This window comes from Barbus barbus, assembly GCF_936440315.1.
Source record: "Barbus barbus genome assembly, chromosome: 6".
NCBI lineage: Eukaryota > Metazoa > Chordata > Actinopteri > Cypriniformes > Cyprinidae > Barbus > Barbus barbus.
In genome coordinates, this window is record NC_136734.1 from 30029282 (window position 1) to 30056911 (window position 27630).

The 27630-nt window shown below is 40.4% G+C and overlaps 1 protein-coding gene across 1 annotated transcript; it reads right to left on the reverse strand.

Moving 5' to 3' along the window:
- Positions 1-392: 392 nt before the first annotated feature.
- Positions 393-26444, reverse strand: LOC306871087 (uncharacterized protein). Its single transcript, XM_079418778.1, has 18 exons — positions 26176-26444; positions 24155-24265; positions 23851-23949; positions 23600-23677; positions 22912-23075; positions 21219-21318; positions 10687-10812; positions 10354-10466; positions 9181-9296; positions 8641-9047; positions 6834-6984; positions 6206-6377; positions 5764-5868; positions 5169-5219; positions 4861-4915; positions 2939-3785; positions 2256-2504; positions 393-1623 (listed from the first exon to the last, which is right to left on the reverse strand). Exons 1-17 carry the CDS (start codon positions 26204-26206, stop codon positions 2258-2260), a joined length of 2973 nt encoding a protein of 990 aa, XP_079274904.1. The 5' UTR covers positions 26207-26444; the 3' UTR covers positions 393-1623; positions 2256-2257.
- Between the last annotated feature and the right edge of the window lie 1186 nt (positions 26445-27630).

A 27630-nucleotide genomic window follows, 5' to 3' on the forward strand; every position in this document is an offset into this window, starting at 1 on the left:
TCTCAGGAATTCATTTGGTTTCAAACTGTTCAATTTGTCATATTCTGATAGGCTATATACAATAATTGTGGAGAAAAAAATAAATTCTCAGTTTTTGTAGCTTGTTTCCTGTGTGATTTTTCTGCATTCCAGATTTGAATCTACATTTTACAATAATTTTTCCTGAATACCAAACCTTATCTTTTTAAGTTATTTTATACCTGAACTTTATCATCTGTGGTAATTGACCCAGTGTCACAATGTGTAGCAAATACAAGTTATAAATACTTTACATGTTCTGGCTAGTACAGATACAGTAATACGTATTACTAGAAAGGTTTTCCCTGTGAAAGATAATCTTATTGTATTTATGAGGCAACAGTAGATCAGAATTGGTACACGGGAGACACATGAGCTGGTAAAGACAGTTTTATTGGTTTATTTCTAGGCTATAATTATGGCTTGATGCTCATGCCACCATGCACATCATCTACAGACACTTGAAGTCACTGCTGTACTGTATGTAGAGATTGAAGCTGAGACACTTGGAGAAGTTCCCTGCAGGCTAATTAAACAGTTTTTCAAGTAAGCTTTTTTTGTGCATCCACACTATATAGAACAATTAAACAACAAAGCCGTCAACTCTCATTCCTACCCACTCCAAACATGTATACCTGCAACACCCATAGACTAATGAAGTGTTCAGGTAAGTAAAAGCACACCAATGGGTTTTTGGTTTGGACCACAACACTTTCCTTCAATGTTAAGGAATAAATTCAAGACTCCAATATAACTGGTTTACATTTGTCAAAAGAACTTCTGAGACTGAAACTACATTGTTAAGCACAGTGATGACACCGGAGGAAGAATATGACACTAAATACTGATAAACTAGGGCTTTAAAATGAGCTGACTGCCATAAAATTCTTTTTATAATATACATGCTGTATTCACTGATGGTCATATTTCTCTAATGTGCTAATGTCCTGCGGTACAAGCATTTCATAGCAAACTGGGGGTTTTGTGATGCAATGCAGGAGATGTTAGTTGAGCTTAAAATACACAGCAATTACTCAACAAAACAGTTCATAATAATACTGTTACCAATGAGAGAGCGTCGACTGGCAAAGCAACCTTTTGTCATGTATTACTAACTACAAAGAGTTAATATTTCACACTGTTTATTACTTCATACAGTAATGCTTCCTAAAATATAAGAGTAACCAATCAGTGTCTCTATCCAGTGATGACGATGTCATTGGAAAATGTTGAACTCTGGCATAAGATACGAAGATACCTTCAAAGTATTATGTCCAAACCCTCTTAGTAGCAGTTTTGCCCATCCACATCTGTACGTATATAAACATACACACAACACATGTTTGGTGAACATTACACACTGAATTAAATTCTGTTCATAATACTGAACCACGGCTTCAATACACTTGGTTTTTGTGCTGTAAAGATTAAAGGCAGAAGGACATCATTTTTAAAGAGGGCAACATTGAAACTAGACAGACAAATTTTGCACTCATGCCCAGGAGTATTTTCTTCCTTCATTTCCACTTTCTTTCCTTTTCTGTTAAAATAGATGAGCAGTTATCCCATTGCGGTCAGCTGCACCAATGTGGTCTGTCACATTATCTGGTAAATAGAGGAAAATATGTTTATGATGATGAAAATATGACCAAAACATATTTGGATATAAATCTATTTGGAACGTACTAGACTTGTGAGAATGTTATATACACTACAGTTCAAAACGTTGGGGTTGGTAACATTTTTTATCAAAGAAATTCATATCTTTATTTATAAATTGATCAAAATTGACATTAAAGATTGCATTCATTAAAGAATCCTAAAGAAAGTTTATCATGGTTTCCACAAATATACTGAGAAGCACAACTGTTTTCAACATTGATAATAATGAGAAAAGTTTCTTGAGCAGCAAATCAGCATATTAGACTGATTTCTGACTGGAGTAATGGCTGCTGAAAATTCAGCTTTGCCATCACGAGAATAAATTAAATTTTTAATATATTCAAATAGAAAACAGTTATTTTTAATTGTAATAATATTTCACAATATTATTTTTACTGTATTAGAGAGTATAAGAGACATTTGAAAAACATAAAAAAATATAATACTGTACTATTTTGTTACACCTCATTTAGCAAGTTTTTAAAAAAACAAACTTTTGAACTGTAGTGTAGTTCTGTTGTTGACTACAATCTATTTGCAAAACTTATACAAACTGCATTCAACCGAACTTGTACCGTTATTGTACATGGTGTTTGTCGGAGGCTGGAGGGTTGGTGGGAATGAGTTTCGAGTCGGATCCAGGGCTACAGACCCCTTCTATTAGATTCTTGTTGCAGTCGCCCAGGCTGGCAGCAGGAGAGAGTCTGGGATAAGCTACTTGTCCAGTCAGATCCAACAGGTCCTCTAGAGCACGCGTGTTATTCATTCCTTTCTGCTGGGGAGAGTTCACTGGCGAGAATTCTGGGATGGAAATTAGCTCGGGGCTGAGAATACAAAAAGCAAAGAAGACCACAATATTCCCAGGTACTCATTTGAGGTACTTTAGTTAGGCCTCATACCCCTGAATGCTGATAATGGGTTATATTTATTTTGTTACATAATATAATGTGTAACATGTATGTGTTCTTATGCTTGTTTTATTTACATATGTTTGTTTTTGTACTTTTTTCTATATACTGTGTTGTTCAAAGTTTGTCTGTAAACCAGGTCTCAATAATGATTACATTACATATAGCAATATAGGAGATGACAGGTTGCTGCAGATTAGTGTGTGTAAATAAAAATCATAAATACATTTTACTCTAATTTTTTTTGTATTTTTTAACCTTTTGTCTTACTGGGATGCAGTTCCTACCTGGTCGGTGTAGGGCAGTCCAGTGTACAGGATATGTTGACACAGTCACTGTGTCAAACTCACCTAACCTCCATGTACTGCACTTCATCTGCCGCTCCACTCTTCCCCTCCAAAGTGTCCAGACGAATAAGAGGCAGAGGGGGTTTTGACTCTGGCAATGGGGTCAAGGAAGAGGGCAGGTTGTCGTTCCCTCCCTCCTTTGGTTTCTGTGTTATCATATGTCCACCAGCCTGAGGGACAGTCTTTGCTTGCGGGACAGTTACCGTTGAGCTCCCCTGTCCAATGGCATGAGGGATGTCTGATTTCTTCACAGTGATTTCCTTTTTGGGTCCCTGAGCTGTGGCCTGTCCATTCATTTGTGCAGAATCAGGTGTTTTCACTTGGTTATTGGCCTCCTGTTTGGCCACCTGAGTGATAGTTTGGCTTTTTCCATTGGTCAGGTTGTTGTGAGTGGGCGTATTTGCAGGTGCTTTCACTTGGGTGGAAACTTGGGATTTACTGTCTGTCATCACAGTACTCTTAATATTTGCTACTGTGTTTTCAGGCGAGCTCTTCAGCGGGGTTACCTGCACCTTTGCTGCTGATACATCTTCTCGCTTTATCTCCTCCTTCGTTTGTAAACTTTGGGTCTTCACCTGTTTGCTCTCTTGTCTAATAGTCTTGGCATTCTCTTCACTTACCTTTTCTTTCTCTTGTGTTTTAACCGCAGTAGAGGTTATGTTGACGTGGCCATTCAAGGAGGGATTTTTTGAGGCCATGTGAGCAGGTGATTTCAACTGCTCATTCACACATCCATTCTCTGGTCTTTTCCCTGGACTCTCCTGTTTGTCGGTCTGGCCGTGCACAGAGGTTGTCTGAATGGGGTTGGCCTGAGATTTGACTTCAGCATTTGAGATCAAATGGTTACTACCTGAGAAGAAAATATGTGTTGGACAGTTATAATAGTGAATAATATTTTTAGATTGATATTAGTCTGCAAATTTGTAACATTTTTTAAAAGTATGTGAGGGAAAACCACATATATTACATATATTTGGTAAAAATGTTTTATACCATTTTTGATTAAATATTATTACAATTTAAAATACCTTTTTTCTTTAATCTATTTTTGGTATATTTTAAAATGTAATTTATTCCTGTGGTAGCAAAGCTAAATTGTTCAGCAGCCATTACTCTAGTCTTCCGTATTTTTAGAAATCTCTCTAATTTTCTGATTGATCCTCAAGAAACATGTCTTCTTATTATCAGTGTTAAAAACGGTTCGCTGCTTAATATTTTTGTGGGAACCATGATACACTGTTTGAATGAATGGTTCAGAGAATAATTTTTATTTGAAATACATATTATTGTAACGCGTATTTACTGACACTTTTGTTCAATTTAATGCATCCTTTCTAAGTATTATAGTGTAAATTAAATTTCACTAGTAGTAGACATTTCTACAGTAAGACTATAAAACATTTCTTAACGTTTGTTATGCAACGCATGTGTATAAATATATGAGTCACATTCGAGATGGCAAGTGACGGCAAGACAACTGAACTGAACATTTTGTACACCAGTTGTTTTTGTATTTTGTAATTTATTATGTGCATTATGTCACAAACACATCTTACTAAAACACCTAATATAGACCACACAAATGACTGCAATTTTAAAGCAGAACAGACTAAATATAGTCAGTGCAGTCTTTGAATAGATCACCTTGAACACAACCTTTGACAGAGAATCCAATCCCCTGCTGCCCTTTCCTGCCACTGCTGCAGATACTGCAGTGATGGAAAAATACCAGCAGAGCTGGCCTGATGCATTAGCAGTATATTGCCTCTAGGTCTCAAATGGACTATGACTGGCAGTATTGAACACTTTTAGATACATTTCTAAGGCTAGCCACATAGAAAAAAAAAATTTGTTATTAACATGGGTTTCAACCATGTTTGGTGTGTGATAGAAAGTGAGTGTGAGAGAGCAGGGTTGAGTCGTACCTGGAGGAGAGACGGGGTGGGAGACAGGAGACAAGGGCTCTGGGCTGTCCTCTCTCTGTGAATATCAGGTCATTCTGTTACTTTACCTTTCAGAGCAATCATTTCCACTCTACGTTTTTTTTACTTAGCACAAAAAGGGGTATGTGCGTCCCATTCACGTGGAGGTATTTGTCTCAGCTGTACAAGTTTAATTTAACTGCTTTTGTTTGTGATGAGTCACACTTATAGTGTAGTACACATACTTTATTCAGCACACTGAAGACAATTATAAAGATAAATGTGATGGATGCTTTGTTTCTCACTGATACCTTCATCTCACCGTCACTCTTCCTAGTTCTCTTCATTATTTCTTCAATTCTCTGCAGAGAACCATTTAAGCACATTTTAGCATTTTTCTATGGATAGTTTTTATATTATATTATATTATACATAACATATTTATTGGCATATCACTTAAGACTTACTGATATAAAATTATAATAAAAATTTATTTGGAGTTGCACAATGCACATTTCTTAATATTATGCTTAAAATGTGTTTTAATATCACTATTAATAAGGATTGTATGATCCCTCTATAATATCAATATGCAAGGCACTTAAAGTGTAACTTAAGTTTACTTGCAATAGTTCCACTTCAGCGCAATCAAATATACTTCAGTATATCTAACTTTTAGACCTCAGCACAATTGAAGTGCATTAAGTACAAAATTAGTTGTTCCAGTTTAGCAGATTTTAATTATACCAGTTTAGTATACTAAAAGTACAATTGCAGGGTATTTTTATTGAGCACATAAATATGTAAATGTATTTATAGCATACTTAGCATGAAATAAATGTATTTCAAATACATTTTAGTATGTTTATGTTTCACTTGGGATGGCTTTGCTGCTGGTCGTGTTACCTTTTTTCGTTGTTGCCTTTCCTGTTCCTCCTGCTGTTTGAAAAGCTCTTTCTCCTGTCGTTGACGCTCAGCATCCTTTTGAGCACGAATCTCTGCCTCCTCTTTCTATTCAACACATAGACACAACTGAAGGCTGGAATCAACAGACTGATATAGATATGAGCAGTTCAGCAGATTTAGAACCATATTTAAGTGCAGTATGTACTTGGCCTTATTATTTGATTCCTTTATATTTCTTGTGGAGAAATGGAAGATTTAGAGGAGTGGAGAAAAGAAAAGGATGCTGAGTGAAAATAAATTTGGGACCCATGTAAAATGACTTAATGTCATTGTTTGTTGTTGGCTCTGAAACAGGATTTTACATTCTTCAGAAGTTTAGAGCAAGCTAATGCATTTTTGGTCCAGTGACTAAAAAGGCTAATTTCACTTTAAATCGTCTGACCTCTTTCTCCATCTGGGCCTGAAGCTCCTTCTCCTTCTGTTTTTTCTCCTCCTGCTCTCTCTTCTTCCGTTCCTGCTCTTGTCTACATTTCTCCTCCTCAGCTTGACGAGCTTTCTCATCTTGTCGAGCTCTTTCCTCCAGCAGCCTCTTCTTAAGCTGCTCACTCTTTAGTCTGAAAATCACACAGATCAACACAGTCTCGTGAGGAAACGTCACTCTAGTGCCTTTCATCCCACACCACCGATATCTCACTCTTGTACTCTCACATTCAAGAGACATTCAAACATCGCTCTGGAAAAGTATTCAAATCATTTTTTCATGCATTTAAAATTATCTTTTATTTCTGTCTTTTTATAAGATACCTTTCAGACTCATAATTGTACAGCATTTTGGTACTTTGTGCTTTTTAAGTTCTTTACAAATACATTTTAATTGAAAAACACATGCAAAAAGCACCTTCAGAAATTCCACAGATTAAAATTTCTAGCACAAGATTCAAAAACATTTGTTAAGACAGTTATACAACGCATACTCATTAGAAATGTCTGAGTCACATTCGGCAAGGCAAGCACTGAACGCTTTGTACACTCGTTCAGAGGAATACAGCCTCAGTCATACACATGCATACTTTTCCTGCTCCTCCATTTGCCTGCGTTGTTTCTCCTCCTGTTCCTTCAGAACTCTGGCCAGACGTCTGCGTTCTGCAAGCAGACGAGACGCCTCCTCAGCATCTGTCGTTCCAGTGACCACCTTGCCAGGAGAGTTCAGAGGTGAAGGATCTGTGAGAGAATAAAACAAGATAAGCGAGTGTGAATCATTTTCACAATTTAAAGCTGCTGTGAATGAGAAAAGCATAAATACAACTGATGAATATCATTGCAGTTAAAATACATTTAAGTCCAAAAAATAAGGACGATTACAAAGCAGGATCCCTATAGTCTCAAGGGCCTAATTTATAGTAATTATTTTATACTAATGAGGCTATGTATGCATGGTATACAATATTATCAAAATATTATTACATAAACATAGACATACGTATATAGTCAATATATGTGAATATGTCACAGCACCAGTACCTATCATGATATACATAGATAGAAATGTTTTATATATTACAATGACTGTATGATTTTGAGATTCATCTTTCCACACTGAGGACAGCTGACGGACTCATATGCAGCGATTACAGAAAGTTCAAACGCTCACTGATGCTCCAGAAGGAAAAGCCATGCATTAAGAGCTTTTTGAATTTGAAGATCAAGGTAAATTTGTCTTCTGGAAAACATGTAAGTATCTTCTGTAACTTCTGAAGGGCAGTACTAAATGAAAAAATATGATATTTAGGCAAAATAAGAACATGTACTCATTCTGTTCTTAATGCATGTTTTTTCCTTCTGGAGCATCAGTGAGCGTTTGAACCTTCTGTAATAGTTGCGTGAGTCCGTCAGCTGTTCTCAGTGTGGAAAGATGGATCTCAAAATCATACAGTCATTGTTGGAAAGGGTTCAAATACACAAAAATGCTGGAAAACCAAATAATTTGTGGGACCTGAAGGATTTTTCTGAAGAACAGCAGACAGTTTAACTGTTCAGGACAAACAAGGGACTCATGAACAACTATCACTAAACAAAAAAAACACAGCTTTGGATCGTTCAGGTGACAAAACAGTATTAAGAATCAAGTGTATGTAAACTTTTGAACGGGGTCATTTTTATAAATTCAACTAATATTTTCTCTTGTGGACTATATGTAAACATCTTTTATGTTAAATATCTTTTTCAGGTCAGTACTAAATAAACAATAACGCATCTTGTATGATCCCTCTTATTTTGGTAAAATAATTAACATTTTGCAGATTCTGAAAGGTTTATGTAAAGTTTTGACTTCAACTGTATGTGTGTGTCTGTATATACATTTACATTTATTCATTTAGCTGACGCTTTTATCCAAAGCGACTTACAATTGCTATATATGTCAGAGGTCGCACCCCTCTGGAGCAACTTGGGGTTAAGTGTCTTGCTCAGGGACACATTGGTGTCTCACAGTGGATTCGAACCCGGGTCTCTCACACCAAAGGCATATGTCTTATCCACTGCGCCATCACCATATATATATATATATATACATTTTCTAATCTTTTATTGCTGTATTTTTATAAGATATCTTTCAGTTTCTTACAGTTGTATAGCAGTTTGGTACTTTGTGCTTTACAAATAAATTTTAATTGAATTTAATTGAAAAACACATACAAAAAACACCTGCAATGTTGGCACAAACCCCACAGATAAAAATTTCATTTGTGTATGTGTGTGTATATATACACACATTAAAAATATGACAAATGAACTGTACGATAGCTGTCTGTCTGATAAAGTAAGTTTGCACTAGTGCACTGAAGGAGGTTCATATTGTCTTACAGGTTTCAGACCCACCTGCAGTCACATCAATACAGTTTGATTTGGGATTTTTTTTCTCAGGGGTTTCCACCTTTTCATTCTTCTTCTGTTGGTTTTCTAAAACTACATTTTTCTTCTCCTTTGTCCCATTAATGTGATTTTCTATCTTTATTGTTCTTCTTTCTGGAGGTGGTGTGCTGGAAACACTTGTCTCCATTTTTGGTTCCTTATCCAAACTTTCATTGTTAGGGCTCTTGTTCTGATGGATCTCAGCTTTGAGAGACCTGCCCTCCTTAGGATCCTGACTTCTGATGTCCTCAGCTTGCTTGTCTTCTGTCTTCCTGTTGCTGTCACTGACCGGTGTGGCAGGTCTGTGTTTCATAGGGGAGGGTGGATATTGCTGCACTGTACAGGGCGACTGATTACGACTCTTAGGCAATAACCTTCAAAGCATACAAACAGAGAGCTGATTCAGATGCTTCTAGTCAGCACATTACTGAATAAACATGTAATTAAGCGGAGGTTACTTTGTCAATATCTTACGTGTATACTGAAAATAATATATGTGTATCTTACTTGGGTGTGGCAGGTGAGGCAGAGCGCCGGGTAACATCAGCAGGAGATTTAGCTCTCCTAACCGGAGAACCTGTGGCCGGAGAGCCAGTCCTCCTCTCTCTACGCAATCTTTCCTTCTGCAACAAACACAAATAACACATAACGCTCTATGGTACACTGCTGCTATATAGCAACACAACAGTTTCCTTTGCTTTGTCATTATTCACAGAAAAATGTCAAAACATTTCATTGGGGAATTCCAAAGAGCAGTCTTTAGGAAACCAATAATATGCTGTTTTAAACCACCAAATCAGTTTTTCCAGAAGTCAGCCATTTATTTCTGCCTTTACACCTGGATTTGTTTTACTGCATTTTTGATAAGTTGATTAAATGTTTCTTTTTTATTTCAAGATCAACTTTGTTGATACAGAGTAGATTTAAAAATTCAATGGCAATTCTGCATTCCCCTAGTTAAAAAGTAATATATTTAAAATACATTTATTTCATACTGAGTGTAGTTCAAATCTATCCACATATTTACTGATATATTGCTCAAGTCTTACTGATAAAAAAGCCTGTAGTTTAACTTTGTGCACAGCGCACATTTCGTAATATTAAACCTAAAATGCATTTTAATGCCACTACTGATGAGGATTATATGATCTTTGAATAATATCAGTCTTTAAAAGCAAGATATTTAAATTGTACCTGAAGTATACTTGCAATCCACTTTAGCACAATCAAATATACTTCAGTATATCTTTACTTGGACCTCAGCACTACTTCCAAACAATTCAAGTGCATTAAGTACAAAAGTATTTGTTGCAATTTAGCAGACTTTAAGTATACTAGTTTAGTATGCCAACAGTACAATTGCAAGGTATTTTTATTAAGCACATAAACATATAAATGTATTTGTAGTATACTTAGAATTAAATAAATGTATTTCAATACATTTTAGTATATTTATTTTTCACAACGTCATAAATAATAATTTATAATAATTTTAATAATTTACTTACAGTAGTAGCTGGTAACTAACTGCTGTAATAGCATAGGGCAACACACCTCAAAATTTTTTTAGTTTTTTTTTTCATAATGGTTATTAAAGCTATTTTAAAACATTAAACATACATAACTGAATAAATGAATGGAAGAGGTGTGCTTTTGAGTTTGTTCCAAATCTGTCCTGACCTTGGGTGTGTTGGGGGCACTGAGAGCACCACTGGACTCTTCTGTAGGCACAGGGTTGTTTCTTCTTCGACTCGGTGACCCTCTATATGGTGACCTGTGAGGACTGGAGAGCACTGTGTGGGAGAGACATGGGAGCATTTCCTGGTCAGAACAGATCTGTCAATATTACCACTTGTGGCTATAGTGTAAAACACGACATTAAACACTAAGCAAGCCACATGTACACACATACACACTCTTTGGTTATCTAGAACAAAACAAACAAAAACTTTATTCAGTGGCATTTATTAAGATGATACAGCTGCTGCCGTCTGTGTGTGTTGTGTGTGTTACCTTTGCAGCGCAGACAGGACAGATGCAGCTCTGCAGCACTGTTACAGCGAGCCAGTGAGGAGTGTGTGTGTGTGAGGAGGCGATTCAATTTTAGTTTGTCCATAGAGTTCAGATGACCATGATCAGCTGACAGACAGGGATGGAGGAATGGAGACAATTAAGAGGGAAAAAAGAAGGGATGATTCGAATGGATGAGACAGACATAACATTAATATGAATGGAAAGATGGAGGGATGAATTTAGAAATGTGTGTTCAAAGCCCTTTTTAAAGGATAGTTCACCCAAAAATGAAACTTATATGGTCATTTACTCACTCTCATGTTGTTCCTGTATGGATGTCTTCCTTCTGCTATACACAAAATAAGATATTTTGAAGAAACAGCTGTTTTTAGCCACTGACTTCATATAATGAAAAAGAAAAATACTATGGAAATCAATAGCTACCAGTTACTGTCTGGTTACCAACATTCTTCAAAATATCTTCTTTTGTGTTCAGCAGTAGAAAGAAATTGATACAGATTTGAAACAATTTAAGAGTGAGTAGATTATGACAGAATTTTCAATTTGGGGGGAACTATCCCTATAAAATGTATTAAAAATTGGACTAAAAGATTTAGTTGAAGGGATAGCAGCATATAACAGCATACAGGTTTAGAGTGACATGAGGGTGAAAAAACATTATGACAGAAAATGTTTTTCATGTGAACTATTGCTTTAAATTACACAAATATATATATATATATATATATATATATAGTGTGAGGAGTGTCCCGAGCACCTATCAGCGTCGCCCTGGAAACGGAGGAGGAACACCTGCCTACAATCATCATGGGCTGATCGGTCACAGCTGACACTCATTAACAGAGGGCTACAAAAGCCTCTCTGAAACACAGGCTTGTGAGTATCGTCTCCCAACGAATGGTGTCTAACGCTTGTGTCCTTCTTGTGCCCAACCAGACAGCAGCTAGTGACCGATCCGCCCGCCACCTGGAGCACCACGTCACCCCACAACCAGCACTGACGGACCACGACACGGAACACTCTGCACGGCTTGAGAGCACCGGACCCGTTAGCACCCACACTCCTTCACCTTTGTACAATAAACACACCCTCCGGGGCATTTATTGCACTCTTACCTGTCGTGTGATTCTTCAGCCCGCTACACTGGTGGAGAATGCGGGCAGATTGCTGAAGAATCACCGACTGTCACGACATCCCCAACTAAATTTTTTCTCTTTTCCTTGTGTTTCACCCAGTCACTCACAGGCGGCAGCTACTCCCCAGCCATGGAAGAGTTGTTAAAACACCTCACTGAAGTGAGTATACGTCAACAGCAGATCGTTGAACACATGGCCGCTCGACAGGGAGAGGCGGAGCGTGAGATTGCCGCTCTGCGCGTTTCTGCTGCCCAGCGGGTTCCGCTGCCCGACCCCCGAGTTCAAGCCACCCAGCTCCTGCCGAAGATGACGGCCCACGATGATGTTGAGCATTACCTCCAGATGTTTGAGGCCATCGCGACGCGGGAGGACTGGCCGCGAGAGGAGTGGGCGCGGGTCCTGGCGCCGCTATTGACCGGCGAATCGCAGCAGGCTTACTTCTCCCTGCCAACCAACGCAATGGAGTCATATGACGAGCTGCGTAAAGAGATCCTGGCCCGTGTGGGACTGTCCCCCATTGCAGCAGCCCAACTGTTCCACGCCTGGGAATATAACAGCCGGTTGCCAGCCCGCGCCCAGGCGGCTGAACTATCTCGCCTCTCCCAACACTGGTTGTTGTCTGGAGATCCTAGCGCCGCTCAAGTGGCCGAGCGGGTGGTGGTGGACCGTTTTCTCCGGGCCCTTCCCCGCTCTCTTCGGCAGGCGGCCGGCATGCGGAACCCGCAAACCACCGGGGACCTAGTGGAGGCGATTGAGCTGGCAGAAGCAACGCAGCGACGGGAGGCTGGGGAGCGAGCGCCGCCTTTTCCCCGGAGGGTGTTCCAGGAGCGACGCGCGCCGGAGGGCACCCAACGCTCAGTCAGCAGGCCCGCGGTTCCCGGCATTCAGGATGAACCAATGCCCACCGATCCTCCTCGTTCGGTTGATCGTACCTGGCTGGCAGGTTGCGTAGTTCACCAGGAGCTGCCGCCGGGAGCCCCGCAGGCGAGGGTAAAGATCAACGGGCGAACATACCAGGCCTTGCTGGACTCCGGGAGTGCCGTGAGTTTAGTCCAGCCAACAGTGGTCCCACCGAGGACAGGCACCAAGGCCCGGATTCCCATCACCTGCGTACACGGAGATACCCGCCATGTTCCAGCTCGACAAGTCTCCATCACGGCTAGCCCAGGCACTTGGCCCATAGAGGTGGGGGTTATTAAGGATCTGGCCGTGCCCGTCCTCCTCGGCCGTGACTTTCCGGGGTTCGACCAACTGCTCACCACCGTTACGCAGCCTGCCAGCCCAGCCGGGAACCGCCGACGAGGGAAGCCAAGCCGACGTCCCCGACGACAGCAGCCTGCCCTGATGACGACCGATAGCGCCAGAGACGGTGAGTCCCCCTCCCAGTCCGCTAACCTCTTCTATGATGTGTTTCAACAGGCCAGGGGAGGGGGAACATTCGCAAAGGAGCAACTCGGGGATGATCGGCTAAAACACTGCTGGGCCCAAGTGAGAGTGGTTGAAGGGAATAAACTCAGCCACCACCGCACCCGACCCCTCACTTTGTGGTCCAGAATGGCCTGCTGTACTGCGTTGCCCAGCGAAGGGGGGAGGAAGTACGACTCTTGGTGGTGCCACGTTCTAAAACAGAGACCATAATGGAGCTGGCCCACGCCCATCCGATGGCTGGTCACCTGGGGGCGCAGAACACCATCCAAAGGATAAGGGACCGTTTCCACTGGCCCGGGCTGGATACGGAGGTGAAACGGTTCTGCCAGGCGTGCCCGGTGTGTCAGCGGACGGCACCACGGACCCCTCCCCCCTCGCCGTTGATTCCGCTGCCCATAATCGAGGTGCCCTTCGAGCGAATAGGGATGGATCTGGTGGGACCGCTGCCTAAGTCTGCCCGGGGCCACGAACACATCCTCGTCATCGTGGATTACGCGACCCGCTACCCTGAAGCCATCCCCCTTCGAAAAGCCACCTCGAAAGCGATTGCTCAGGAACTCTTCCTACTTTGTAGCCGGGTCGGCATCCCCAAGGAGATCCTGACCGACCAGGGCACCCCCTTCATGTCCCGGTTGATGGCCGACCTTTGCCGCCTCCTCAAAGTGAAACATCTGCACACAACAGTGTACCATCCGCAGACCGATGGGCTGGTCGAAAGATTCAACCAGACGTTGAAGCAGATGCTCCGTCGCGTGGCTGCTGATGATCGCCGAGATTGGGACCGGATGCTTCCGTATGTCCTTTTCGGCATACGGGAGGTTCCCCAGGCCTCCACCGGTTTCACTCCCTTTGAGCTCCTGTTCGGCCGTCAACCCCGGGGCCTGCTCGACGTTGCCAAGGAGGCCTGGGAGCAGCAGCCCGCAGCCCATCGGTCCACCATTGAGCACGTCCGGGACATGAGGGAGAAGATCGACCGAGTGATGCCCCTCGTCAAAGAGCACCTCGCCAAGGCCCAAGAAGCTCAAAAACGTCGCTACGATCGGGCGGCCCAACCACGGGAGTTCCAGCCGGGAGACCACGTGCTTGTTCTAGTCCCGACCGCCGCCTGCAAATTCCTCGCCCAGTGGCAGGGTCCGTATACGGTAACCGAGAAAGTGGGGCCGGTTACCTACCGCGTGCGCCAACCAGGAAGGAGGAAAGAAGACCAACTGTATCACATCAATCTCCTGAAACGTTGGGTCGGGACTAGGACCCAGCTCTCAGCGTTGGTGGCCACAAATCCCGTGGTTGTGGATATCAGCTCCCACCTCTCGGCCGCCCAGAAGACGGAGCTTCAATATCTGGTCGGTCAGTTCTCGGATGTGTTCTCCCCACTCCCCGGGCGGACTAACGTCCTCGAGCACGACGTGCGCACACCACCTGGGACCGTCGTCAGGCAGCGTCCCTACCGGATTCCTGAGGCTCGGCGACACGCCATCGAGGAGGAGGTACAGGAGATGTTGAGGTTAGGAGTAATCGAGCCATCCCGCAGCCCTTGGTCCAGCCCCATCGTAATGGTTCCGAAACCAGATGGCACCCTCCGTTTTTGTAACGACTTCCGCCGGCTCAACGAGGTCTCCGAGTTTGATGGCTACCCCATGCCACGAGTCGACGAGCTCCTGGATCGTCTGGGGAGAGCCCGGTTTATCTCCACTCTGGACCTCACAAAGGGATATTGGCAGGTCCCACTGACGCAGCAAGCCAAGCCAAAGACAGCCTTTTCCACTCCATCTGGGCACTGGCAGTACCGGGTTCTCCCCTTCGGGCTTCACGGGGCACCCGCGACGTTCCAGAGGATGATGGATATCCTGCTGAGGCCCCACCAGGAATATGCGGCTGCCTACCTGGATGACGTCGTGGTTCACTCGGAGACCTGGGAAGACCATCTGGAGCGGCTACGGAGGGTGCTTTTAGAGCTGCGTCGGGCTGGACTTACCGCCAACCCAAAAAAATGTCACCTGGCTCTCCCTGAAGCCAAATACCTCGGCTTCCAGGTGGGCCGTGGACTGATTAGACCTCAGGAGAAGAAAGTGGCAGCGATTCTCTCGGCCCCACGGCCCACCTCAAAAACAAAGGTACGAGCTTTTTTGGGTTTGGCGGGCTACTACCGCTGCTTTATTCCTAACTTCTCCTCCTTAGCAGCTCCCCTGACAGACCTAACCAAGAAGGGGCGGCCGGAGAAGGTTTCCTGGGGTCCCACGGAGGAAGAAGCTTTCCATCGGCTGAAGGCAGCGCTCACTTCGGAGCCAGTGTTGCGCGCACCGGACTTTAACCGCCCCTTCTTGCTACAGACGGACGCCTCCAACACCGGGTTGGGAGCGGTCCTTTCCCAGGTTGCGGACGGTGAGGAACACCCGGTGTTGTACATCAGCCGAAAGCTGTCCCCGACCGAACAACGCTATGCCACGGTGGAGAAAGAAGCGTTGGCCGTCAAGTGGGCAGTCCTGGAGCTAAGGTATTACCTCCTCGGCAGAAAATTCACTCTTTTTACTGACCATGCCCCTTTACAGTGGATGGCCCGGGCCAAGGAGACCAACGCCCGAGTGACTCGCTGGTTCCTGGCGCTCCAGGACTTCCACTTTGACGTGCGTCATCGGGCTGGGACCGCCAATGCCAACGCTGATGGACTCTCGCGGCTGTGGACAGCTTTCGTAGGTCTGTCAAGGGTAACCCCTCCCTCGTTCCCCGTCTCTCCCCCTTCTCGCAGGACCAGGACGTCGCTTAGGGGGGGGGAGTGTGAGGAGTGTCCCGAGCACCTATCAGCGTCGCCCTGGAAACGGAGGAGGAACACCTGCCTACAATCATCATGGGCTGATCGGTCACAGCTGACACTCATTAACAGAGGGCTACAAAAGCCTCTCTGAAACACAGGCTTGTGAGTATCGTCTCCCAACGAATGGTGTCTAACGCTTGTGTCCTTCTTGTGCCCAACCAGACAGCAGCTAGTGACCGATCCGCCCGCCACCTGGAGCACCACGTCACCCCACAACCAGCACTGACGGACCACGACACGGAACACTCTGCACGGCTTGAGAGCACCGGACCCGTTAGCACCCACACTCCTTCACCTTTGTACAATAAACACACCCTCCGGGGCATTTATTGCACTCTTACCTGCCGTGTGATTCTTCAGCCCGCTACACTATATATCAAAATTTAAATAATGCAGATATTTGGTTCCATCTTTCAAACAATCCTAATTAGGATATATAGAAGAGATGATGATGAAAGACAATTAGGGGATAGGGTGATGGTGGTTAGAGGGTGATATATGCATAGATCAGTGTGTGTGTGTGGTTATGTTAATGTGTCCATGCCTCTTAAATAAATAAAACAATTAAACTGAGATCTAATTAGAAAGAAAAAGCACCAAAGAACAGAAACATGCACACACACTTCAATATCAAAAGAACCACACAGCTGTGATTAAAGTACTGTTTCACACATGTGAAGTTGTAAGTTAAAAAAAGTACACTCACAATCAATACAAAACACGTAAAAAGACACAGCAGCACACAGACGTTCAGATTTGCTTTGACTTTCACCAACCAACTATTGAGCCACAGAGCAAGTGCACACTGAATATACAGTGCCGTGCTAAAAAATTCAACAATTCTCTCATTCTCTGATCTTTTTATTTCAAAGCACTGATATTTGTTACCACAAGATTGAAATAGAGCCAAAGATTATCAGCTGAACTGAGCCGGTTTTTCATAATGTTCTTTTTGACTAATGGGTATTTTCATATTGCAAAAAAATTGGTAACAAATTGGTTCTGTCCTGTGAAAATGCAGTCTTGATGCAGGGGTTTTCTAGATGGTTGCCAGGGTGTTGCTAGCACGTTGAAATGCGTATTCTAGAGTGTTCTGGGTGGTTTCTATGTGGTTGTACTGGCCAAAGTCAACAGAACTCATCCCCAGGTGTGATACCTGGTCACAAGATGTGGCTCACTTTTCACCTTCCATGTAAAATGTGATCAAATGTGCAAAATTTTGCAGACAAAAAAAGGTTCATTGTCTATTGTCAATACTGTAATGTTGTATGAAGCACTGGTCACACAGAGGTCACTATCAAACCAAGCAGCTTTCTGTTCTTCAACATGGTAAATCTGTGATCAATTTTCATTCTTTGCATATGGAAATCTTTCACTCTCACAGCATCGCATGCATTTCTGATCAAATGACTGGAATTTTCCCATGAAAAATTCACAGAACAACAGAAAATGCGATTGCACCTTAAGCCTATATGAAGCTTTTGTTGTTTTTGGCCAGTTTTATCACCCATCAAAGTCAGAATATTTAAAAAAGCATTAGTATTTGCCATAGAAAGCACTACTAATTTTTTCAGTGCTTAGAAGTTAAAGAAAAATCGCATGAAACTGAATGTCAGTGAAGCATTTGTGATTCAGGAATTGAGAGAATATACCATTGGCCTGAATACTTGTACAAGGCACTGTACATTCAGATTAGGTATAGAAGCATGTGAATTGCTCAGCAAAACAAATACTGGACATTATTATAATTGAAAGCAGCCTCCTCTTTTCATCCCCTTATCTTGCTGGCTCTTGTTTAAAAAACTATTTCAAGTCAAATCTTTTTACATAGCATTTATGAACAGACCTAAAATATTTGAGACCTGAAATGCAGCTGGGTCACATCTGGATATGCAAGCATTTACCCCACTTAGCCCCCTAAGTGCTCAGGCAGGAACAGGGAAGGAGAGCAGGCTGGTTTAGAGTTTTGGGATGGAAACCAAAAACGGTGTCAATCCGAGGGGACGGGGGTAAGAGGGGATGAGAAAAGGCCAGCTCGGGTTCATACCGTTGCCTGATTCGATGGCAGCAGGAGAGGGGGCAGCGAGATCATGGGGGAGGGCGGAGGCAGCAGAGAGAGGAGGCGGGGCATTCTCCCAGTCACCTGGGCGATAGGGTCACGGTAGAGCACAGCAGAAACAGCAGAGCGTTATGGACAGACTGAGCACCCTTAGGTGAAGTGGTGGTGTGTGGGTGTAGCACACCTAAAGCTATTTCACCTAAACACTTCACCACATCCTCTGGCGCTCTTTAAGCATGGCAGCCAGACACAATGAGCAGCGCAGAGCTCATTCAGGCACACTCAAACTCAAAATCTGCATCCTTCACATACACACACCACAATCATCAAAAAACCTATAACACACTTTCATGATCAAGTTCTAAAATCTCCTGAGTGTTCTCAATACGCATTCACATTTCTGGGGTAAAAAGGGATAGTTCACCACCCAAAATATTATTTCTGTTACTATTTCCTTTGACTTACATTGTATTTTTTTACATGACATTACATGCAAGGGAAGTCAATGTGAACTGAAAATGTTTAGCTGTAAAAGTTATTTTTTTCTTCCACAGAAGAAAGAAAATCATTCAGGTTTGGAACGGCATAAGTGTGTGAGCAGTGTTGGGAAGGTTACTTTGGAAATGTAATAGGTTACAGATTACAAGTTTCCCTATTTAAAATGTAATAAGTAGTGTAACTATTTCAATTACTTTATTAAAGAAATTACATTTGATTACTTTTCTAAATTTCTAACAAATGTTTTCAACAGCTGATCATTTCCAAACATTTAAACCAGGCAGGGTTAACTTTCAGAAACTTTCATCAAGGTTATAATAATTATTTTTAACCTCTTAAGTCCCGAGAACAAAGCTTTAGGAATAATTTTTTTTTTCATGTCTTTAAATTGTTTAGAGCACTAATGTACAAAAAAAATTTAAAAATAATATTTCATTCATAAGTTATGCTATGTCCTCGGTTGAGGACATCGGGACTCAATTTCTTTGAAAAACTAAAAAGACATGAATGAACATGCATGGGCAAAACAATAGATTTTTTAAATCACCAGTACATTTTTAGTTTAAGATTTTTTTGTTTTTTTACCAAACTTTGTATAAAGGTGATTCTCAACTATGTTATAACAGAATGATTCAATATACATTTGTTCTTTATGCAAAATGTGTGTAAAATGGGCATAAACGGGTTTTCTCATTATATACAATGTATCTATAAACTAAATCTAATTTGCATATTAATGTGTTTTTGGGGCAACATGTAATGAAAAAAGAAGTGTAATAATGGGAGTAATAATTGACCAGATTTTCATAATAATATATAATATTTCGTAGAATATTTAAATATAATTTATTTCCATATTCATTTGTTATGTCTCCCAAAATGCATAATAAACATGCTTTTAGTCCCGGTGTCCTCAAATGAGGACATGTATGAAATCAACGTCCTGTTTCGTAACAGAAGGTCATATTTTGATTTGAAACCCCATAACATTTTCCTGAGATGTTGATTTATGACACACAATTTAAAAATTAGACAGATTTAAATGATAATTACAAAATATTATTATATTTCCATAAGAGTGTCACTAAATTAATTTCAGACATTTTTGAAGACCAAGGAGAGGGAGTGGTCATGGTAAAACATCCAATCATTTGGTATCTCTGAAAAGCCCTGAATGTGCTCTGTACAGGACATCCAGACTTAAAACTGTGGCATGTATAGTCTCAGAGAAATTCACTAAAATATAATGTCCTCATATGTGGCCACAGGGTCTTAAGAGATTAAAGCACAGCCACCACAAAATCAGACTTTAGCACCTCTTTTTAATTTGAGATCATTCTGAGGTTAAATACAGATTTAAAATCATAACAGGAAATAGTTTAATAGCTGTAAAACGGTTTTTGAAATCAAATCTTTGCAGGGAACACTGGCATCTAACAGTTAATCTAAAAAAATAAATCATAGACATAATCCGAAATAGGAAATAAACAATTATTGAATAAACATGTCCTGTGTCCTAAACTCCTGAAACATTGGTTTCTTATATTTTAGAGCAGTCAGTGCAATTTGGGAAAGAAATCAATTAAATCTGTATGTGTGTGAAAATCTTAAGATGTAACCCCCTTTGTAATCTTTAAAATTTTCATAAGTAAGTATAATTGAATTACACATTTTTTCTCAGTAACTATTTATTTTATTTTGTAAATAAATTACATAATTCCGTTACATGTAACTAGTAACTACCCAACACTATGTGTGAGTAAATGATGACAGAATTTTCATTTATGAGTGGACTATCCCTTTATTACAAAATGCTCAACTGTCATTGTGGATAAAAACATCTGCTAAACAAATTAATGTAACTGATTTTGTTAAAATAATAATAATAATATTATTTAACTAATTTAGATTTCACAAATCTTACAATCTACAATGACTTGGATGAATAAATGCCTTCAGAAATGTTACACAAACAAGCTTTCTTCCTTCTGAACATCCCTAGCTTCTTAAATGATTAAATCTAAGGCCCCAAATCAATAACCAATTTCTTAACCAATTAATGTGCTTGTATCTAAATCAAGCCAAAAGGACGGGGCACAGCACGCAGAAAGTGCTGATTCACTCATGCCTGCCTGTCCTTCCTCTGATGAGCTGAAGTATGAAACCTGAGTTCTAGTAACACTGTGTCCTAAAGCCCAGATGAAAATCATACAAGGACACAATGCACTGCAGTGGCACAGCAGCGCAACAACTGCTTCTTAACATGCACCGCATTGTCAAAAATTGAAAATAAATGTTCTTGAAACCTTAAAAAATAAATAAGGATAAAATAATAAACAAAATCAACTAAAACAGAGAAGAAAAAATGCTGAACAAATCAAATTGAATTTAGTTCGAAAAATGCAACATAGAAGCATTTTCATGAGTTGAACCTGAGTTGACTGTTGAAATCCACCATATCATGAAACATTTCCTCACAGTAGTGCCTTACTTTCATTCTCACTCCATCACTGCTCACTCCCCTCCTCCCAGTCTCTGTTTTTCTTCATCCAGTGTGATGTGTGTGCATTACACTCACCTTGAGCGGTGCCGTTGGGACCCCATGCCCAGCGTTTATTCCTGTTCTCCAGCTGCAAGCTGCGCTCCAGAGATCTCCTCATTAGAGCTTCCAGACGCTCCTGTGTGTGCCGATCCAGCACAGGAAACACCAGACATTCACACTTCACCAGTGGACATTTACACCAACCACAAGGGGTGTTGATATATGCACTGATAGAAGAATGATCTTCATCTACACTACCCATAATTACACATGTTTGCCTATATACACTACTGTTCAAACGTTTGGGGTCAGTAAGATTTTCATTTAATTATTCATTTATTTTTGAAAGTAATACTTTTATTCACCAAGGATGCATTAAATTGATGAAAAGTGGCAGTAAAGAAATGCATAATGTTACAAAAGATTTCAATTTCAAACCAACATTGTTCTTTTGAACTTTCTATTCATCAGAGAATCCTGAAAAAATGGTTTCTACAAAAATATGAAGCAGCACAACTGTTCAACATTAATAACAAGAAACGTTTCTTAAGCACCATATCAGTATATTAGAATGATTTCTGAAGGATCATGTGACACTGAAGACTGGAGTAACGATGCTGAAAATTCAGCTTTGCCATCACAAGAATTAGTTCCATTTTCAAATATATTAATATAAGTTGTAATAATATTTCGCAATTATTACTGTATTTTTGATCGAATCAATGCAGACTTAGTGAGCATAAGAGCATTTTTTCAAAAACGTTAAAATAAATTGTACTAAGCCCAAACTGTGGCAGTGTAGTGGTAAATCAAGACTCAAGTACTAAATAACACCTTAATTTACTTAATTAATTTCTAAAACATTCACTTCTAGAGAAAGTTGCATATTCAAATATTGACATGGCAATTTATGAAGCAAATTTCAGCCATCTCATTTAAGCTTCCTTTTGTATTTGCTTTGCATCTATGCAAATGGTTCCAGCAACATTTGTTGAGTCCATCATCACATCCCCCGCATGCCACCTTGTCCCTCTTTCGTTCTTTGCCCACTCCTTTTCAGGACCAAAAATGAACATAGTTGTGAAATCTTACTGTGTGGCAGATGAAGGCCTTGTTTGAGAAGAATAATGAATCTGCAGCCCAGCAAGAGACAAGGATTAAAATAAAGTCTGATCTGATCTGGCCAAATCCCTCTGATTGGAGAAGTATCACAAGCCACGGAACCCAGTAAACACTCACAGGCTCATAACAGATAAATTAGTGTGTAAGAATAGTGTCTGCCCTGTGGGTGGGTGATATTACATGGCAAGGCAGGAATTCATCGCTATAGATACAGTGCAATTGCTGAAAATGTCATTTTGCACAACATGAAAGTCGTGATTCTTTTTTTTTCTTAAACTCAGATGGTTTTGCATTGCACAGTATGAACTTATTCACAAATCAGGCCTAAATGTATTCACAATACATGCAGGCCTAATTGCCCTAAAGCTTTTGGAGATTATTTACATAAGAAGGTTTCAGTTTATTGGCTTGACTGAATGATTAACTAATTGTGTCCTGACATTTGGCATATCAGTGCCATATGAGAACATTTGAAAGTATCTGAAAGGTCAAGGGAAGAATAGCATCTTGTGTCCATCTTAAATGAACAAAAACAGTGTCTGCTCTTTCATGACTCCTTGCTTGGACATCGAGTCCTAGGACAGATACATTTGACTAGATCTCTGACCTTCTCCTCCTCCAGCTGCTGTCTTCTCTTCTCCTCCACGGCTGCCCTGCGAAGCTCCTCCTTCTGTCTCTGCTCCTCCAGCCGTTTCCATCGCTCTTCCACCGTCTTCTCATACTGCAGCTGGGCCCGCCTTTCCTTCTCTTTTATAGCTTGCTCCCGTGCAGCTGAGAGAGAGAGCGAGAGAAACTATTGACTTCATTTTGGCTTGTTATAAAACAACACCAGCAAACTCAAAGCTCATCAACATTGTTACTGACAACTTCAGCAATTTTGAGGCTGTTTTCATAGGGAATGGAAATTAGCATTGTGTTAATGTACGTATGAGGTTTTGTTATCCTTAGGTTGCACTGCATCTAGCATCCTGTGAAAATCGCTAAATCATGTGCAGTGCAATACACTACCACTACTAATATACATTACTTTGATTTAGAAAATGATGTTCCATTTATTCATTAGCTGAAACAATAAATCCTGGTGCTAGTGACACTAAGATCGTAGGTCCAAGAATGCATGGAGTGATAAAATACAGACCTTCGATGCAGTGTAAATTCATTTGAATAAAATCATCTGACATGCATAGATTAAACCTTCATCTCATATTCCTCAGAAATATTAGAATCGCCCCTGTGAGTCACATATTTGAATTCACTGCACCCACACATTCAGAGACACAAACAGACACACTTACCCAAACTCCTCTCCCTTTCCTCACGTCTCTCCTTGGCAAGTCTCATTCTATCATCTGTCTTCAAATAGCCCTCCATATCTTTGAGAGAGAGAGAGAAAGAGAGAGAGAGAGAGACATAAAAACAAAGGAAAATAGACACTTTATCTCTTAGACATTTTTACACAGCTTGAGCTGCTTTTAGACACATAATCATATGAGACAGAAGACGTCTACTCGACACCAACAGACAATGTGGGACTTACATTGTTTACCTGCATGTGCGTTGGTATTGTGTGGATGGCGTGAAGGTGAATCATGCCCATTGGTTTGAGTTTTCCTTTCGGTGACAGTGGGTGGGGTCAGAGCGTCAGCTTCAGGATGAAAACAAAGGACGAGGATGAAGGAGAAAATGATGTCAGTGAAATCTAATGTTCGGTCATTAGTACCAAATTTTATTTCTAACAGGAACACCTTTTCAACAATATATATATATATATAGATATAGATATATACACACACACACACTCTTTTTAATTAAAATGTGTGCTTTTGCAAATTAACGTAGGCTGATCTTACTGTGTTTTATAGTAGGGCTGCCTTGGTTGGTTTTCTGGTAAGTTGGTGATGCATGGTCATTGCTTTGCGGTCTCTTTTCCGGAGTTAAAGGTGATGTCATTACTTTAGTGACTGCTGAGAAAAAAGAACACACCAACAGGGATGAAAACTGGTTGAAATGGCAAGCTTGGGTGTTGAGAAGACCTTGACATACATAGCTGGCCTTGTTAAACAGAGTATTGCTATAAAGACACGCACACATATAAGTATATAAAGAGACATAAAACAGAGCATTACAGAACTACTGTTGCACAAATTAAGGTAAACAGAATGTTAATTTCTGTTCTGAGTCAAGGACAAAGAGCAGACCATTGATTCATTCTGAACTGGATTATGAATCTGAAGCCGTGGCCTAGTTACTTCACCTATAAGCTCAATCAGTCATTTCACAGACACATACACTTAACAGAGTCAGATGTTATATCATTCATCCACAGGGATTTGCATCCACTAGAACACATAAACACTATTCACTGACAATCAATAAATTAGGCAGAATAGTACAGAACAAATTAGCATTTTGTGCCTTGAAGGGTACAGTGGGCTCTAAAAAATAAACTATTAAATACCGAAATGGTTCTTGACCGAGCACTGAAAATGCATTAAGTCAGATGTTCTTTTTAGTTCAGTTAAGTTCAGTTTTCAACCTCCTTTCTATCCTCTGCATGACGTGTCTTTTAAATAAATTGCTTACTCATGATGGTGTCCTTTGCCTGCTCCGTCTCTTTCCTTTTTCTCTTCCTCTCTGCTTCCCTAACTCTATTCTCTATTCTATAAGAAGCAGAGTGGACATAAAGCTGACTGAGAATGCGTGTGCTCAGTGACATATAGTTCCATGAGGAATGCAACACGGCACTATAACTAAAAATACTCATGCCATATTCGTGCAGAAAACTCCTGACAATAATGAGGTCTAACTACAGACAATACAGGTAGAGCATACAATATATTTCAATCCTCTAAAGACAAATGCATTGACGTGATTTGAAATTCTTGTCAATGAAACAATCATCACAACACCTAATCAAGTTTGTCTGAAAAATGTGTCTGAAAATGTATTTCATATAATTATATCTTTATATGGTATCTTTATATACACGTATCTGCTCTATATAAATGGTTTCAATATTAAAAATGGTATTGATAAAAAATATTAGAGAATATCTTGAAGGAAATCATTTGGGAATCTAAATAAGACCCTACCTTGCTTATTTAGGTTTATAAATATAATAATATAATAATTATAATAAATATACTATTTCATATGCATGCACACAAACCAATATATGGGCTTACATTAAGTAAAATGCTTTTGTTATTAATGCTAATATAATATAAAACACTTTATCCTAAAGTGTGCTACAATTATCTGTCAACATGTGTGTCAAATATTCATGTATGGTTTGGACACAAAAGTAACATGCATTAGGACAGCGACAGTTCTGCAGATGCTGCTTATATCACACACGACTGAAGAAGCTCCTGAGCCGGATGTAGCTCCCTCCATCGATTTTCCATTAACTTAATTCGGCAAATGGACGTGGTTCAGTATTAACAGCTCTAATCTCGGTGCTCGCCCCGTCAACTTTCCAGAATCTCCCATGCCATGAAAATACAACGCAGTACAGAAATAATGGACTTGCCCCATCTGACGATAACAAACAAACAATCAACCCCTGCAATTGTCTGCAAAAGACAGAATAAACTAAAAAAGTAAACGTAATAAATAAAAAACCGGTGTCGAAGTGCAGCAAGGCGTGCTACGATGTAAACGCGTCATAAATCATAGCTTCAGTGGATTTTTGTCTGCTAGATCAGACAGCAGCTTCAAGCTTTTGAGAAGGAAATGATTCGACTGAGCAACTCATTGTTCTTCATCGCCCCACTGTAGCATGGAAATATGAGTGTGTCCTACTCCTCTGATACACATGCAAACAAAACTGAATTATTGACGGAATGTTACCTTTGCGCGAGTCGCTCACCTGTCGTTGTACTGACCGCGTTCTCCGCCATCTTCGCGGTCCACCGGCGGCTCTTCCAACCGCAATGTCACGGACAGCGCCGCAGCAAAACGCTACCCACCAAAAAAATCAAACCAAGAGAAACAGCATAGCCAGCTCCTTCCTGGACTGACCGGGACCCTCGCTCTGTGGCGCTATCGCGGATTGTTAGCTTTGCAGCGAGAGGAAAGTTCTTCTGTCCGGTGAAGAGGAGAGTCGCGAGACGCTGGACAGCACAGTGGTGCTGAAGCACGGGGGTGACGTCATCCCCAGAAAACCACCACAGAGAGAAGGATTCAGGTCTACGACAAACAAAACACTGCCCACGTCCACATGCTCACATTACACATTTAGGCGAATCAATTATTTAAGGAAAGAAATATTACTTAAAATTTGTGACCCTGTACCACAAAACCAGTCATAAGTGTCAGTTTTTCATAAATAAGCTGATAAATAAGCTTTTTATTGATGTATAGTTTATTAAGATTGGGCTGAGATACAACTATTTGAAAAGCTGGAATCTGAGGGTGCAAAAAAAATCTAAATATTGATTAAATCGCCTTTAAATTTGTCTAAATTAAGTTCTTAGCAATGCATATTACTAATCAGAAATTAAGTTTTAATATATTTACTGTAGGAAATTTACTAAATATCATCATGGAACTTTACTTAATATTCTAATGATTTTTGGCATAAAATTTTGAATGTATTTTTGGCTATTGCTACAAATATACCCGTGCTACTTACTGGTTTTGTGGTCCAGGGTCACATTTTATATGTGTAGCCTATATTAAATTGGCAAAAATTGTAGATAGTAACGTAATCCATTACATGATTACAACCGATACTTAATTTCTAGTGATTATCATCAATTTGATTTCACGGATACTATTTAAACTAAACTGAGCTAGACAATGACATCACTGAATTCAATAATGAAATGCCTTTAACTGAAAATTGAGTGTTTAATCTTATTATTATACATTACTGACACTCTATCCTCCAATGTGATACTGTTAAGTGCTTTGACACAATCTGTATTGTTAAAAGAGCTATATAAATAAAGGTGACTTGACATGATTACACATTTTAGGTAATATAATTAGACTACCTTTGGACTGCTTTTGACCCATCTCGTTTTCCACATTGATTTAAGTAGGATAATCTTTTACCATATTAATATAAAAATACAAAGAGTATATTCCATTTGTTGTTATCAGCAACATGACGTGAATTAAACATTATTTCCCAAGCAGGGTTTGTGAAGGAATTGCAGGTTTATGAGTTTACTGAAAACCTAATAATGAACTCATAAAAAGGTTTAATTAAAACAATTTTGAAATGAATCATAAAAAATTTAAAAATATTTTATTTGTTTACCTGCATGTAATGTGACCATAACCAACAACAGAGAACCATGAATATGCAAATTTGATA